Source organism: Mustela nivalis (genome assembly GCF_964662115.1).
Source record: "Mustela nivalis genome assembly, chromosome: 13".
NCBI classification, from domain to species: Eukaryota; Metazoa; Chordata; class Mammalia; order Carnivora; family Mustelidae; genus Mustela; species Mustela nivalis.
The window spans coordinates 88,087,356-88,103,909 of record NC_139032.1 but is presented as its reverse complement, the minus strand read 5'-3'; the positions used below and the strand labels follow the sequence as shown (position 1 = coordinate 88,103,909).

Below are 16,554 nucleotides of genomic sequence, written 5' to 3'. Positions count from 1 at the left end.
GTAAGTAAATAAACACTGAAGGTTCAATGATACAGCAGAAATTGTAAAGGTGCTACACACATCATTAAATTTAGGAAACACAGTGATTAATTATTCCTAGTGCACATTTTTACAACTAAAATTCTCTGACAAGTTTCTTAATTGAAGCAGTTCACCTTGTAAACCCGAAGAGGAAGCTCTGTGTATCTCCACAGTTTTACATTTATTTAAACATTACATTCCACAGAAATAGGCAAAGCCACCTGAATGCCAAGTCACCCATGTCCCACGTCCACACAATCAAATACAGCTGCTGTTGATCCTCATGGATTCAGCAAACAGAACACTCACACAACCTCCTAGGGAGCATGAACCCAACTTGCTTCCAGGGAACCTCTGCTCAACGGTCACCTGAGTGACCCTGCCCAGGCCCTGGAGAATACAAGGGCTTGACGGAAAGGGTCTGCTGCTCACGGCAGGAAGACACAGTATGTTACCTGCGCGGTTAAGCCCAGGCGCTGAGCTCACGTCCCAGACGGCAGGTTCGAGGATCGTGGTGCATGGGAGCAAGTCCCAGTTCTGCTTCCTATGCCTAAGAGGTCACACTGCGGACAGTCGTGTGTCAGACTTATTGCACACTTGCTAAGTGCCTGACGGTGTCCTCAATTCACCTCCATGGCAACCTTATAAAGTAGTTACTCTTCTCGTTATTGGGGGACTGGGAGCCCATCTGCCTGGAATGATATCCACGGGGAGAATGGGACAACAACACAACGCACCCAGAACAACGCTGGGTACATGGTAAGAAATAAGAAATGTTTGCCATTTTAATCTTTTATTGAATAATAACAGGAAAATACACAGATCGTAAGTTTACAGCTCACTAAATGTCCCCACACTAAAATACCTGTATCAACCAGCATTGAGATCAGGACACAGAACATTACTGGGGCCCCAAAGTCGGTCTCGGGTCCTTCCGTCATTACATCCCAAGGGGAACCTCCTAACTTCTAATATCAACTATTAAAAAAAATTATTACAACCACCAATGACCTCCATTTTCCAGATGAAGAAACTAAGGCTTAAAGAAGTTAAAAGAACTTGCCCAGTCGCTAAGCTTGTAAGTGGCAGAACCAGAACTTGAACTCACACGGGCTGAATCCAGAGAATCTTTTTAAGATTATTTGAGAGAGAGAGAGCGAGCCAGCGCACGAGCATAAGCAGGAGGAAGGGGCAGAGGGAGAGAGAGAAGCAGGCTCCCCGTCGAGCAGGGAGCCCGATGTGGGGCTCGATCCCAGGACTCTGAGATCAGGACCTGAGCCAAAGGCAGATGCTTAACTGTGTCTCCCCAGGTGCCCAAATCCAAAGTCTTAATAAGCACTTCACTGTACAGTGATCCCGCCTTATCCACGGCAGATATATCCCAAGACTCTGGATACCTGAAATGGCAGATAATACCAACCCGTCTGCGTATTATATTTTTTCCTCTATACGTACATGCCTATGATAAAGTCTAACCTGTAAGTTAGATTAACGATAACTAAAAATAAAATAGAACAATTATAACAATATACTATAAAAAACTGTCATGTGAATGTGGCATCTCTATCAAGATATCCCACACTCACTCTTGTGATGATGTGAGATGAGCACCGGAGGGGCTGTGACAGGGCATTAGGCTACCAGCGACCTTCTGGCAACATGTCAGGAGCTGGCAGGACCAGCTGCTTCTGGACTTCGACTGCCCACTGGCAACCAAAAACCTGGAAAGTGAGGCCGCAGATAAGCGGGACTACTGTACTACCCTCTGGGGGCTTTGTGACCATCAAATGAGAGAACATATATGGAAGTCCTTGCCTGGCATCTAGCGCAACAGTGGCTCGATGAATGGCAGCTATTGTTGTCATCAGAAATGGGGCCCCAGCTGATCCTGCCCTATTTACTGGCATTAACCAAAGCAAGGAATTCTATATGCCAATCAAATAAGGCACAGCTCTCCGGAGTAGCTTTTTCAGACAGCTTCATGCCACCAACATTTGGGCAGAATTCAATATTCCCTTTTCTATGCTTGCAAAGCACTTTATAAACTACCTCTAAACAATGTAGCTCACTGAGAAAGTTACTGGTTAAATTGTCTCCCTGCTATTGGGAGCTCTCTGCACGGTAGACCTGTCTCAATCCTTAGTACCGCTGGGGCAAAGGTTTTGAAACCCGGAACTCCAGGGCTCAACTTTACAGAATTCACAAACCTGCTGAAATTACATACAAAACTATTTAAATGTTCCTGAGGGAGGTTGAAAGTTTTCAAGAGTTTTAAAAAGGTCCATGTTTCCAAAGTCAAAGCACAACTTCCCTAATGCATAGCAAAGTTCTCGACCCACAAAAGGTACTTTAAGGGTTTGCCAAACTTACAGTGGATCTGGAGAAGCCCACCTGAAGGCAAAATGCTAAGATGCCCAGCAGAGGCTCGAAGCGGAACGCTGCTCCAGCGGGACCTCCAGAGGCCCTGAAGAGGACACGTCCATTCGGTTTATACCCTACGTCCCCGCTAACTCCACCAGCATCCCCTGGATGCTTTGTTCAGATTCTGATTCCTTGGAGACGGAAAGTGACCCAGCTACCCCTACGAAGGAACTGAATCCTCAGAATGCAGAAAACAGTGATCCAAGAACAGCTGCGTATATTTACTACTTGTGTGTCTCTGAGAAAATGGCTTTATTTCCCTTCGGCTCATCATTTTCAAATATAAAATGAGAATCAGAACCCTTGTCCTATCTCACCTGGCTGTTGTGAGGACTAATCCCACAGTAAGATGAAACCAGCCACAAATCTGTTGGTCTTACTTTGCGCTGGCCCAGCATCCAGGCAGGAGGCCCCGAGGTCAGCAGATCTTCCAATAATGGCAGGCAATCCGAACCATATCACTACTTCTATTAACACGCTCAGTTTTGCAAGTGATCTGCTATTAGCTGGTTTGAGGATAAAAGTACAGTTTCTGCCCCTGAAAGAAGTATTGGCTGCTCTTTCCCAAGTGTCTCTATAACGAAACTCTAAATGCAAAACATTTTCAAGAGACATGACTTTTGACAGAGTAAAAGGATTGCACAGAAAAGATGGGGGGGGGGGTTCGAACAGATGCCCAACACAACATAATGGAAATCAAAAGAACCAAAATGCTGTGGGCCATTTTTTCCCCCCCAGATCCAGCTAGATGACAGCTCAGAATGTTCGAGGGCTTGAAGGAACTATTAAGATTATCTAGCTCAACGTTTCCTGAAATTTGATCTGTAGAATGTGACTTGGTTTTATGAAAAGACAGTATGAAATTACGTAACTTCAGGATATTTACAACACCCATCCCAAACTCCTATAGGACTTGACACACACACGCATATCAAAGGTTCTGAGAAGTCCTGCATTAAAGAAGCTAATGCACCTTTACTTGACCCTGAATTCCCCAAACCTATCTGTCCATTACACCTTTTCCACAGAAGATGCACGAACGGCCTGTAGATCAAGTGTTGGGAATGGCTAATGCAGCCCAAGGTCAGATAGCTACTTGCAGGAGACTCGGGTCTTCCAAATCTCCCTAAACCGTTCTTTCCATTAGAAATTTCAAATAAAACCCAGATACGGCGGACTCGCAATTCGGAAAAGGACAATGGGGGAGAAAGCTGTTGATGATTAGGCATCCCAATGGCATCCCAGAGAGTCAAAGGGGCAGCTGCTACTCAGCTCCTGGGGAGTACTGCCATTCCAGATTGTGTCAGCAGTGTGGCCAGATCTTTTCTTGAGAAGCTGGAGAGCTCAATTTTTATGCGAAATCATTCTAAGTATTGGCACTGTGTGGGTCAAACAAAGCATGCCTGCTGGCCCACTGTGAGCCTTCTCCAGCCCATGGGCCAGTGGTTTGAGAACTCTGGTCTAGGCAAATTTAGATCTACATAATAAATGGGACTTCACGAGAAACCAGAGTCTGACGCGACATTTGGGCTATCAGATTTTAAAAAAGAAAGATAAAGAAATTTCCGATGAAAAGGAGAAAAACTGCAGAAACAGACAGTGGAACGTATTGTGCGTTTCCTATGCACTTTTCAAAACCGAATAGGCAGTTCAGCACTTCCATAAAAGCAGTGACCCAGATGGGGTCAGTCACGTCACAAAAACCCTGTAACAAGGACTTGCTCTTTACAGGGGACTCTACTGGGTCCTACCAAAGCAAAGATATAAGAGCAGCCCACAGATTTCCTGCAAATGTTGGTTTTCTTCAAGTGTTTGAGAAAGCAAACACGAATGCACATTCAGAAGTTAGTCCCTCATGAATCAATGACTTGAGCTACTTGAGCTGGGTGTGTAGGAGATAATCTCGGTGGCATACAGCTGCAACCAGTGGAGCGCTCAGCACATACGCCATGAGTCAGAAGCATCATGTATTAAGGAAGCAAAGACAGTCTCTTTCAGGGAGTGACCAAGAACCAACGAACAAAGGCTTTTTCTTTTAAAGGTGGATGCGCATTCTCGTAAAGGCAATTTTGTGCATGTACAAAGCACACACGCCAAATCATCTCCTGCTTAGGCTCAAAGCTCGAGACGGCAGCGATGGCAGGCATCTGCAGAGAACCAAGGACATTCTGAGACCCCACGCCAAGAACATTTCCCAAAATAAAGTTCTGGTGACAAACAGGCTCTAGGCCTACAGAACTGTCAACAGATTACTTCCTATAGATTCTACAGGGGCTTGGTCACAATCATTTGGGTGCTGAACCACCGTGATGCCCAACTCCAACTGGCACCCGTTCCACTGTAAATACACTGTATTTATGTGAAGAATACCCCGGACTTGTGCAACACAGAAGCACTGACTAGGTCTAGATCAAAACAAGAGCTTAAAGTCCTGAAAAGCATTAGCAGTTAGGCAAAGCAACTTCTTTCTATTTAGGTGATGACTGGCAGACAGCTGGCCTGAGGTGGGGAAGGCTGCCGGGCATCTCCAAGACACTGGTGTTACACTGTCCTCTTAGCACACGAATGTGTGCACCGCATGTCGGGGACTACTCAACCACCAGCAGCAGGCTCTCTGGGAATATTTTTGCTTTTAGAAAAAACAAACCAAACAGAACAGAGTTGTACCTACTTATCCATAATCTCCGTGAGGTCCTCCAGTAACCAGGGTTGGTCAGGGCAGAAGTGCACTGTGGCCACAAAACAGGACGGCCTAGCCTGTTCTGGCTTTGAATCCACATCCCACCCTTCAGAGGATCCCGACCTCTCTAAACGATGAGTTTAAAAAATGTTATTTTTGCGGGACGCCTGGGTGGCTCAGTGGGTTAAGCCGCTGTCTTCCGCTCGAGTCATGATCCCAGGGTCCTGGGATCGAGCCCCAAATCAGGCTCTCTGCTCAGCAGGGAGCCTGCTTCCTCCTCTCTCTGCCTGCCTCTCTGCCTGCTTGTCATCTCTCTCTGTCAAATAAATAAATAAAATCTTTAAAAAAAAAATGTATTTTTGCTGATCTGCCAATGACTTGGAGAACAGGACGTGTTTTTTTTAATTCCCAGGACTCTTAACTCTTTATCAATGGGACTGAATCAAACCACACTTCTACACTTGAACAGTTCCCTATGGAATGGCTGCATTATTTGTTTGTGCCAACCACTATTAACTCACTGAACTTCATGCTGCTGCAGAAAATTTTACATTTTATGTGACATCTTCATAGACTCTTTTGATCTAGAAATACCACGCTCAGAGGAAAGGAAGAGTAACAGCTGGTCCCCTGTGTTGGAAAGAATCCAAAGGATATGCAGGAGGCTTCAATGATGCCAGGCAGGAAGCTAGTGGATTAGGTACTGGGCTCCACATACCAAACTTAATAGAAACTGCAGGTTCAAATCCCAGCAGGGTGGATTTGGACTTGGTTATGATCTTCTACATAAACTGAGCACAAGATAGCTTACTGCTCCCTAACAAACTTGTGAGGACTTTCTAGACTATTGCGGGTATTTATGAGGGCACATAAAGGTCGGGTCGGGGGGGGGGGGAAGCTTTGCAATCATTAAAATACAGAAATACCTTATCTTTTATTTCCAGTTACTGGGGGGGGGGGGGGAGGGCACATTTCTGCAACACGCTGCGTATACAATGAAGTAGGACCATCATCACCCACATGCCCCAATAATGTGAGACCCAGTGAGGTGAGCTTTACTATAAAGCATACAACAGTTTCAATTTCTAACATTCCATTCTTGCCCAATTCGAATCTATACATAAACCTAAAATTACCCACAAACCTGTTTTTTCTTTAGTTTTTAAAGGCCATCAAATCCTTGGAGATAGTATCGACCACAAGCTGTTAATATTCAGAAGTAATACACTCACAGCACTGTCTCCATTGGGCTTAATACTGCTCCAGTCAATGGTGCATTTCAGAGCTGGGAACATTTCCAATGAAGTTTTCTTGGCTAGTAGTATACACCACTGCTTCAACAATCCACACTGGGTCAGCCATTTAACAGAGGGTCTCCCTCCCTCTTGAGCAGGTTGTCCAAGAACATGAGTTCAACCACTGGCTCAAGAGAAGCAGAAAGTCTTCTCAATGGTTCAAAATTCATGTTATGTTCAACTACAGGCCTTCTGCAAACTGAGGATCTGAGCTCTTTAGGGCAGTGACTATAATTCTTCCTGGACAGAGAAGGCCAACAGGTGATTGTCACATATCAGCACAAAGTGAAAGCCATTACATATTAGTTGCCAGTGAGAAACAAGGTTCAGGACCCTGTTCTGCAGAGGAAAGCAGTGAAACACGCCGGCAAGCAGAGTGGTGCAAGGGAAGCTGGATGGCATGTTCATCCATTACAGCCACTGGTGGGCTCTGAAGTCTAAGTGAGATGAATACTCACTACTGTACTGCTTGAGGCCTAGGCAGTAAGTAACAAGTCAAGTCATCGGAAACAATTTTAGGTGGAACCACAGGTTTGGAAAGTTCGGGGATCCAATATAATGTCTATAGGAGCATCAGTATTAAAATGAAAAGTCAGTATCTGGGAAACAGGTAGGGTTCCCTCCCCTGGAATACTGGAAAGAGATGTAAAGACCATATCTTCAAGCGAGCAAGTGGAGACCTTCTTCTAACACAATGAGTCCTGTGGCTTTCTGTTAGGAATCAAGCAGTAATTAGTTACAGCTCAACTTTTAAGGTGTCAGTTAGTACGCCTACAATTAAATAGGAAGAGGTGATAAGTATAAGACACTCAGAAGCAAAGGTTTAAGTGTCAGAGGTAACTTGTAAGTTTTACACGCACTAGAACGACATGTTCTCCTCTAAGCACCATGCCAGAAGCCAGAGTATTTCTGGCAGGTCCCATATTCATTCTCCAGGGAGGTATGCAACCTCTTAAAACCCAACTTATTTAAACTCTGCCAAAATGCACGACACTGTGATGGTAAGGCTTCACGGTTGGGATGAGTCCGTATCACATTCTCCCCGAGAGAGGAAATTAGTGCCCATAAGGGACTTCTACGTCTTGTGGACCACCCACACTTACTGAACATCTTCCTCTTTCCCTCTCCAAGAATAACTTCAAAAGTAAAATACCCTCGAATTCCTACCACTCCACCCTCCGAATACAGGAAGTCCCAAAACGATGTTTTCCAAGTTTTAAGAAGCTACACGGCCTGAGACGGTCGCTTTCTGTCTACACCCTGGTCCTCACCGTGAGCTCCCCAGCCCCCACCCCTAGCGAACCTCAGAAGCCCACGCTGGGCGCCCTGCACGCCCAGCCCGGCGTGGGGGCGCGGTGGGGCCAAGCAACCCGGGCAAGCCCTTTCCCAGCGGCTGCACTTAGAAGAGCCGCCCGACAGGCTGGGCCTGGGCCTCGCTGTGGTGCCTTATCCCTCGGCTCCTCCGGCTGCAGAAGCCCCAAGAAAAGGCCGAGCCCCGGAGAGGCGTCAGCCCAGGCTGCCTCTCGCCCCCAGGCCCGACCCCCTCCTCCCCGTCTGGCCCGGCCCGGCCCCGCCTCGGGCTCCCGTGCTCCCGCCAGCCGGCCGCGCCCGTACCTGCCGGACCCGGTGCAGGGCGTCCACGAAGCCCTCGGCTTTCATCCCCACCGGAGCGCTCTGCCCCTGCACCAGCTCCGCCATTACCGCCCCCGCCGCTGCCGCCGCCGCCGCCGCCGCCGCTCGGCTCCCCCGTCCGGCCTCCAGCTCCGCTTGGGGACCCGTAGCCGGAAAGGGAAAGACTCCCCACTTCCGGCGGAAGGGAAGCCGGGACGCTCAACGCGAGAGGAGCCGTGTCTGTGGGGCGGGGTCAGGGCACGTGATCACGGCCTGGCCGGAAGTGGGGGCGGGGCCGCGGACGCGTGGGCGTGTCCAACGCGGGAGGTTGCTCTCCCGCCTCCAGCACAGGTATTTCTCTGTTCCCAGATCAGATCTGGGCCAGGCCCGTGGATGATGTCGTGATAGGTCGTAAGGCTCGGGTATGGCCCGAGGTGTTCGGCTGTCGGCTGTTTGGAAACCCAGGGAGGAATGGTGTGGTTTCCCCAAGATCGCGCCCAAGCAGTCCTGGTTCTCTAAAAACCTGACCCTGGCAGCCCCTCCCAGGAATGGCCATTGATTTGGCATATTGGGACTGAGCTCTTTGAATTGGCACCATGAGGACCGAGGGAGACTGGTAGGCAAGGGGCAGCACCACAGAATGTCAGTTTTCCCAACGTTTGCAGAGAGTACAGGCTGGAGTTCCTCAGACTGCACCGAGGATGGGTTAAGCCATACCTGGGGTTGCCTGGCGACACAGCTCTGGAAGGACGCTCCTTCCCAAACCCTGGGACTCTGGGGAAAGAGGAATTAGAACAGGACCATCATTGCTGCCATGCCTGCTGAGTCAAAACCGTACTACAAGGAGGCCTCTTGGAATGCTTAAGTAACTTTCTCTTAATGGTACTAGCTAGGTATAGATACTGCAAAGCAAGGGAAGGAATCTTAGTGCCGAAACACACTTGAGCTTTTGAGGTGGATCTTACAAATGAGCAAACAAAACCGCCAGAAAAGGAACGAGGCTTTGGGGCTTTGACACACATCTTGTTAGTGGCAGGTCCACGTTGGGGCTATCTTTTGATTAACAAGATTGCCCTTATGATTAATATTTCCCAAATCCTGTGGTGCCAAGGAGTTAGATTTTAATGGAGAATCATGCCAAGCATTTTATGCCCCTTTTGAAGTTAGGAAGGAAGATAAGCACTAGAAAAGAAATTAGGAGTGCCTGGATGGCACATCTGTTGAGCATCAGACTCTGGTTTGGTCTCCGGTCTGGTCTCAAGTTCATGAGATTGAGTGCTGTCTTGGGCTCTGCACTCAGGAATGGAGTCTGATCGTGTTTCTCTCTCTCTCTCTCCCTCTGCCCCTCCCCCTGTAAAATAACTAAATCTTCTAAAAGAAATAAAAAGAACATCAAGAAGTAAAATATAGTGTGATTTTCCTTGATGACCCTTTGTGTTAGCATGCTAGGAGAGCTTTGGGTTTTGGAAAGAAGTGTGAAGAATAACTGGCTAATAATCAAAGAGTTGTTCTGCATTTGTTAATGATGTCACTACCAGACTGTGAGTTCTTTAGGACAGTGACTGAATCTTACTTTTCCCTGTGTCCCTGGAATTTGGCTCATACCTGCAAAGAAAACTTATATTGAATTGTATAATGCCAGGTTGGGGTAATTCCTAGATTATGGTGAAATAAAAGAATTTGGCAACTGTAATGTTGAAGATTATCCCTTTCAGACAAAACATTTCAACCCATGTAGGAAAGCACTTCGTTGGCTGTTTGGCAGTTGCTGGTGAAGGGCTATCATGAGGCAGGATGAACCCATGTCAACACACCTATTTGTGGCCCACCACCAATAGTGTTCTGTTTCAATTCTGCTATGTTTGTAAGACTCAAGGATATGGTATTAACTTTCAGGAATGGGGATGGTTCTACTGACAAAATATCATGATGTTTGTGTTTTGAATATTTTTTAAAATCAGAGATGAGTATGTTAATTAATCTAAATTCTAGCTGGCTCTCCCTATGAGTATGAATAATGAAAAGAAGGTTATTGGCCCAAACTTAAAGGCACATTCCAAAGGCCACAGACTGCCTCAGTAGGAAGACAAGGTTCTGATTCTCCCTCTCCTACTGGTTGAAAAACTATGGGCAACTCACTCATTTCTGAGAGTATGGAAGAGGAAGATGACCCACACTGGGTCAAGTCCACCGTTCTACTTATGTTCTACTAAGACACCGCCCTTCATCATCTTAGCATTTATAACAATTGATTTTAAATCACTGTGCAATTGTTTATTATTTTTCTCCTCCACTAGAATAAAATTAACAGTTTAGCTAGTTACAGAACTCTGGGTTGTAAATAATTCTTTAAAATATTGAAGACACCACTCACTGTCTCAAGCATCTAGTATTTATTAAAAGTTTTATTGATAAAAATTTGATATACAATGAATTGCACGTATTTAAGGTGTATACTTTGATTTTGTTTCTCTCTCTCTCTTTCACACATACACACACCCCTGTGAAGCCATCATTACTATCAAGGTCATGAATGTATACACCAACCACAGTTTCCTCGTGGGCCCTTCTGATTCCTCCATCCTACCCTTCCACAATTCTCCAGCCTCCACTCCACTAGCCTCCCCAACCACAAACAACCACCAATCTGTTTTCTGGCGCTCTAGATTAGTTTGCATTTTCTAGAATTTTATATAACTGAAAGTACACAATATGTACTCTTCTGAGTTGTTTCGCACAGTGTAATTATTTTGAGGTTCATCCATGTTGTGCTGTGTATCAGTATTTCATTCCTTTTCATTTCCTAGTAGTATTCCACTGAATGGATATACCACAATTTATTTATCCGCTTACCTGTCAGTGGATATTTGGACAGGTTCTGATTTTGGCTATTAAAATTACATCTGTCTATTAGTCTTTATATGGGCATACACTATTATTTCTCTTGGGTAAATACCCAGGAGTAAAATAGCTGAAACATATGGTAAGTGAACACATACAGTGAGTTATTGTTTAATGGGGACAGAATTTCCATTTGGGAAGATGAAATAGTTCTGGAGGTGGATGGTGGTGATGGTCCTACAACAATGCAAACATTCCTGGTGCCACTGAATTGTACACTTAAAATGATCAAAATAGCTAATTTTTATGTTATATGTATTTTGCTGTAATAAAAATTTTTTATCACCCTAGGAAATAAAATTTTGAGGAGTCCAAAAAAGGGAAGAATCTGTTGAACTGATGCATGTCCTTAAAGAAATGGGATTGGCAATGGAGCAAGGCTGGCAAGTCAAGAAGTGCTCTCTCTCCATCTCTCACCTTGGTCACTGTCTTGTGCCTTTTTTTGGCTGCATCCTTCCTTGTGGCCAACCTGCTATTTCTTCTCCTCTGGATGGATGTTGGAATTTTGAAGCAAACGGCACTGGAGTTTACGCAACATCATTTCCAGCCACCTGCAGAGAAATTGAGTTTTTTGCTTCAGCTCCAGTTTTGGAATCCCAGGGCATGATTCTGATTGGCTCAGAAAGGCCAGGTGTCCACCCCAAAACAATCAGCTGTGTCCAGGAGTGGAGCTCACCATCAGTCTTGAAGTTGAGAGGCACCTGGGTGGCTCAGTTGGTTAAGTGTCCATGGCTAAGGTCATGATCTCAGGTCCTGGGATTGAGTCCCATATTGGGCTCTGTGCTCAGCCAGGAGTCAGCTCAAGGATTCTCTCTCCCTCTCCTTCTTCCCTTCCCCCCACTTTCTCTCTCTCTCTCTTCTCACTCTCTTTCTCTCTCTCTCTCAAATAAATAGCTTTAAAAAAACCCCAAACCTTGAAATTGGAATGGGAGTTGGAATGGAATAGAATGTTTTCTAGGCAGACAAAAGTCAGTGTCTGTTATAGAGTTACACAAAGAAAGAATTAGATTCATATTTGTTCATCATATTCCTTGAGGAGCTGAAATTACTTTTATCTCTTATCTCTTGATGTCTTTTCCATCATCTTTGTGACTCATCATAGATGAGCATCAGATCCATTTTATAAGTGGAGAAAGTAAGGCATAAGGAAGTCAAATGACATATCTAGATTCCCAATAGAAATCAGTATGTGCATTCCCAATACCAAGTATCTGGTCCATAAGTGACATTGAAGTATACTGGGGGGATGAATCCCAATTTATCAAATCCTTGAGTATTATCACTTGGATAGAGTTTCTTCCTCATGCTCTGTTAGAACTGAAGTGGTATCATTGGTTCCATCCAGAGCTCTTCCACTCTTTGCTGATAATAGGACAATTTCTCTAGCTCATTATATAGCTCTCACCCTTTGTTGAATGGATATAAAATCTTAGATTGGGATAATAATTTACAAGGTATTCTGGGGAGCCTGGGTGGCTCAGTGGGTTAAGCTTTTGCCTTTGGCTCAGGTCATGATCTCAGGGTCCTGGGATCAAGCCCTGCATCGGGCTCTCTGCTCGGCAGGGAGCCTGCTTCCCCCTCTGTCTCTGCCTGCCTCTCTGCCTACTTGTGTCTCTCTCTCTGTCAAATAAATAAATAAAATCTTAAAAAAATAATTTACAAGGTATTCCTTCATTATCTTCTTGCAAACATTGTTACTGTTGAGAAGCCTGATGTTATTCTGATGTATAATCCTTTTTAAAATTTCCCTCTTTTCGCTGGAAATCTAGAGAATCTTTTTCCCCCCTCCAGTGCTCTAAAATTCCATGGTAATGTGTCTTTGAGTGGGTCTTTTTCCATCCTTTATGCTGGTCTTTCAATGTGGAAATTTATGTCCTTCAGCTCTCAGAAATTGTCTTGAATGATTTGATTGAGGATTTCCTCTAGCACTTTCTCTATTCATCTTCCCAGAACTTCTATTATTTGGATATTGGACCTCCTGGACTTTTCATCTAATTGTCCTATATTTTCTACTTTCTCTTTCTCTTTGCTCTTCTTTCTGGGCTATTCCCTCAATTTCATCTTCCAGTTTTTCTGTAGCATTTAAAAAAAATTTATGCTGCCGGGGCACCTGGGTGGCTCAGTGGGTTAAGCCTCTGTCTTTGGCTCATGTCATATCTCAGGGTCCTGGGATCAAGCCCTGCATCGGGCTCTCTGCTCAGCAGGGAGCCTGCTTCCCCCTCTTTCTCTGCCTGCCTCTCTGCCTACTTGTGATCCCTCTCTCTCTGTGTCAAATAAATAAATAAAATCTTCAAAAAAAATTTATGCTGTCATGTCTTTAAATCACAAGAGCTCTTCTTTGCCCTCCAAACAATCCTTTCTTTAAAAAAATCACATTTGTTTCTTGTTTTGTGCACAAAATACATTTCCTTATCTCTCTGAGGATTATAATATTTTTTGAGGATTGTAGTACTTTTTTAGAAGTTTATTTGTTCTGCATCATGTATGTTGCTTGCAGGTCTCTGTTCCCAGTTATTGTATGTACGTATGTATGTATGTATGTACGTATGTAAGTGGGCATTATGTCTTTATCTTTCATGTTACAGACTTTTCTGAGATATTTGGGAATCCATAGTGGTCTGCTCATGCCTCTGGGTAGGTGAGAATTGTGACTCTGAGCTTCCGTAGAACAGTCCAGCTGGGGTGTTTGTTGGGCATCCCCCAATGTCAGCATCTTCAAACTGCTCTTCTTGGGCTTGTTAGATTAAGTAGAAAACTATCCAGTCCCCTTACTGGAAACGAGAGCACCTATTTTAGTTGAAGTTATATTTTCATTCCTCTGGCTTTAGAAATGGTGGCACTGTGTCCATGTTGTTTGTTATTGTATCTCCAGCATCAAGCACAGAGGATATGTTCAATGAACAATTATTTCTATAAATTAATGAATGAACTCTTATGGCAGTGTCCCATCATTTTATTTTAATCCCTGTTTTATTATTTTATATTATGAAATATTTCAGGTATACGAAAAAGTAGAGGGACTAATGTAATGAATGACCATTTACCCAATATCAACATAAGAAACCCGCACTGCAGTTACTAATGAAGAATGCGGTGTAACTCTCCACCATCCTACTCTATTCCTTCCCTCTGCAGGGATAACTGTATTCCTGAATTTGGTAACCTGCATGCCAGTGGATGCTGTATTCTTGTGTGTATATATAGTGAGTGTTTTAATCATCATATAAATGGTATCAAGCATTATGTATCCTTCTGCAATTTGAGTCTTTTTTGGTTTTGGTCCCACGTGTATTTTTTAGGTCTATCCAAGTTCACATATATAGCCATATCTCAGTTACTTATACTCCATTCCACTCTATGAATAAACCAGAAACTATGTATTCTTTCTCCTCTGGGTAACCATGTAGTTTCCTTTTCTCTGTTACAATGTTGCAATGAGTCTTCTCTGACTTGTCTCTTTATTTGAGAGATTTTCTGGAATGTATGCCCAAAGGTGAAGTTGCTGAGGGGCCAGGGCAAGTAGAGAACACACCCCTTAGTTTTGCTCGATAAAGCCAAATTGCTCTTCAACATGAAAACTATATTCCCAAAGTAGGACACACATCCCATCAGCTAAAGATGAGTTCTTGCTACTCCTCATCCTTGCTGGCATTGGCTATTACCAAAATTTTTATATTTTGATATATAATGAGTTAAAAAACTTAAAATAAATATTTAAAATTTAATTTTTATATCATGGTAAAAGATACATAGCATAGGAATTACCTTAATTTTAACCTCTTGTAAGCTTACAATTCATTGACATTAAGTACATTCAGTGCTGGGCAACCACTGCTACCATCCGTCTCCAGAATTTCTTCATCTTTCCAAACTGAAACTCTGTGCCCATTAAACACTAAGTCCTCATTTTCCCATCTCCCAGGGCCTGGCACCCACCGCTTTACTGTCTGTCTCCACTGACTACTACAGGTGCCTAATGGAAGTGGGATCATATAATATCTATCCTCTTGTGTCTGTGTTATCTCACTGACCATAATGTCTTCAAGGTTCATCCATGTTGTAGCAGGTGTCAGAATCTCCTTCCTTTTTAAGGCTGAATGACATTCCATTGCATGTGTAGACCACATTTTGTTTGTTGTCATCTGTCAAAAGACACATAGGTTGCTTCAACATTTCGGCTATTGAATAATACTGCTGTGAACACAAATGTACAAATATCTCTCTGAGTTCCTGCTTTCAATTAAATTACATTTTTAATTTATTTTCACTTACCTGAAAGAGAGAGAGAGAGAGCAAGTAGGGCACGGGCAGGGAGGGCAGAAGGAGAGAAACACCAGCAGACTCCATGCTGAACATGGAGCCCAATGTGGGGCTCGATCTCCTGACCCTGAGACCATGACCTGAGCTGAAATCGAGAGCTGGAAACTCAAGTATTGAGCCACCCAGGCGCCCCCTCAATAAAATTAAATTTTAATTTATGTTATTTTCTTGGGATGAGCTCATACTAGCTCTCTAGAAAGATAAGTCCCTTTAGGGCTTACCTCTCTTCCCTTCAGCACTTAGTATATAGTGAGTACATAGAAAAGAATGGTTGGATCCCTGGTAGAAAGTGAAGGTTGCATGTGACCCTTAGCTAGTTATGGTTATGATATCTGATGTACCAGGCCACTCTGTAATTATTTATGAGGAGGTCCTGAGAGAGAGTCTCACCAAATGTCATGTCTCTGTCTAGCAACAACAATTGCCCTATGGACCACATGCCCCATGCAGGACTAACTATTCAGGGCTTGATTGTTATTCTAGCAAAATTGTTGCCACTTGAGATAAGAACTTTATTTGACAAAGGAAGGGAGTCAAGGCATTCGCACAACCAAATGTAGACCCTTGACCTTTGCTGTTCACATCTTACAAGTGCTCAGCTGACAGCCAGGGGAGACAGGATCTGGTCTGCTTGACGGTGGACGGGCTTGGATTTCCAGGGAATCGTGCAGAAGCGCTTTCTTGCTCTCTCGCCTCCCTCCTCTCCAGTTCACTGAGTGCTTTCCCATTCTGAACACCTGATATACATCTGAACACCTGATCTACATCGACTCGTTTAATGCTTGTAACATCCTAGGGGGTGGGTACTGGCTGCTCTGTTCCATAGATAAGGACACCAAGGCTCAGAGGAATTGAGACACAAGCCACAGCTGCTTAGCCTTCTCTCATATGGAAGAGTGCACTTATAAGATTATACTAGTTTTCTATTGTTGTGTAACAAATAACCACACATTTAGCAACTTAACTTATTACCTCACAGTTCTTGGGCCAGAAATTGTGTCACAAAATTGATGGGCTTTTTTCCTGGGGCATCAAAAGGCTGAAATCAAGGTATTCCTGTGGCTGAGGTTTTATCAGAGGCTTGAAGTCCAATCTCATGTGGTTTTCAAATTAATGTCTTCGCATTTGTAGAACCCACGGAAGTTGGATTTTCATGACTAGTAAGAATGCATCTCTCCGACACTTCATTTTCTTCTGAAGACTCTACTGATTTGGTTGGCTCACCCAAGATAATCTTCCTTTTGATTAATATAAAGTTAACTTATTAGTAACCTACTTACAGGAATGATATCCCATTATATTCCT

The 16,554-nt window shown here is 44.2% G+C and overlaps 1 protein-coding gene across 11 annotated transcripts in view; it reads right to left on the bottom strand.

Moving 5' to 3' along the window:
- Positions 1-8,296, bottom strand: part of FUBP3 (far upstream element binding protein 3) — a 50,472-nt gene extending 42,176 nt beyond the window's left edge. For 3 of the 11 annotated variants that reach the window (XM_082696028.1, XM_082696027.1, XM_082696030.1), the window contains exon 1: positions 8,032-8,212. In XM_082696028.1, the coding sequence (XP_082552154.1) occupies positions 8,032-8,115 (84 nt within the window). In that variant the 5' untranslated portion in view covers positions 8,116-8,212. Of the gene's footprint in view, positions 1-6,266; positions 7,129-8,031 lie in introns of all 11 variants that reach the window. The other 8 variants (XM_082696031.1, XM_082696034.1, XM_082696029.1 and 5 more) reach the window with 6 other exon arrangements.
- Positions 8,297-16,554: the final 8,258 nt, after the last annotated feature.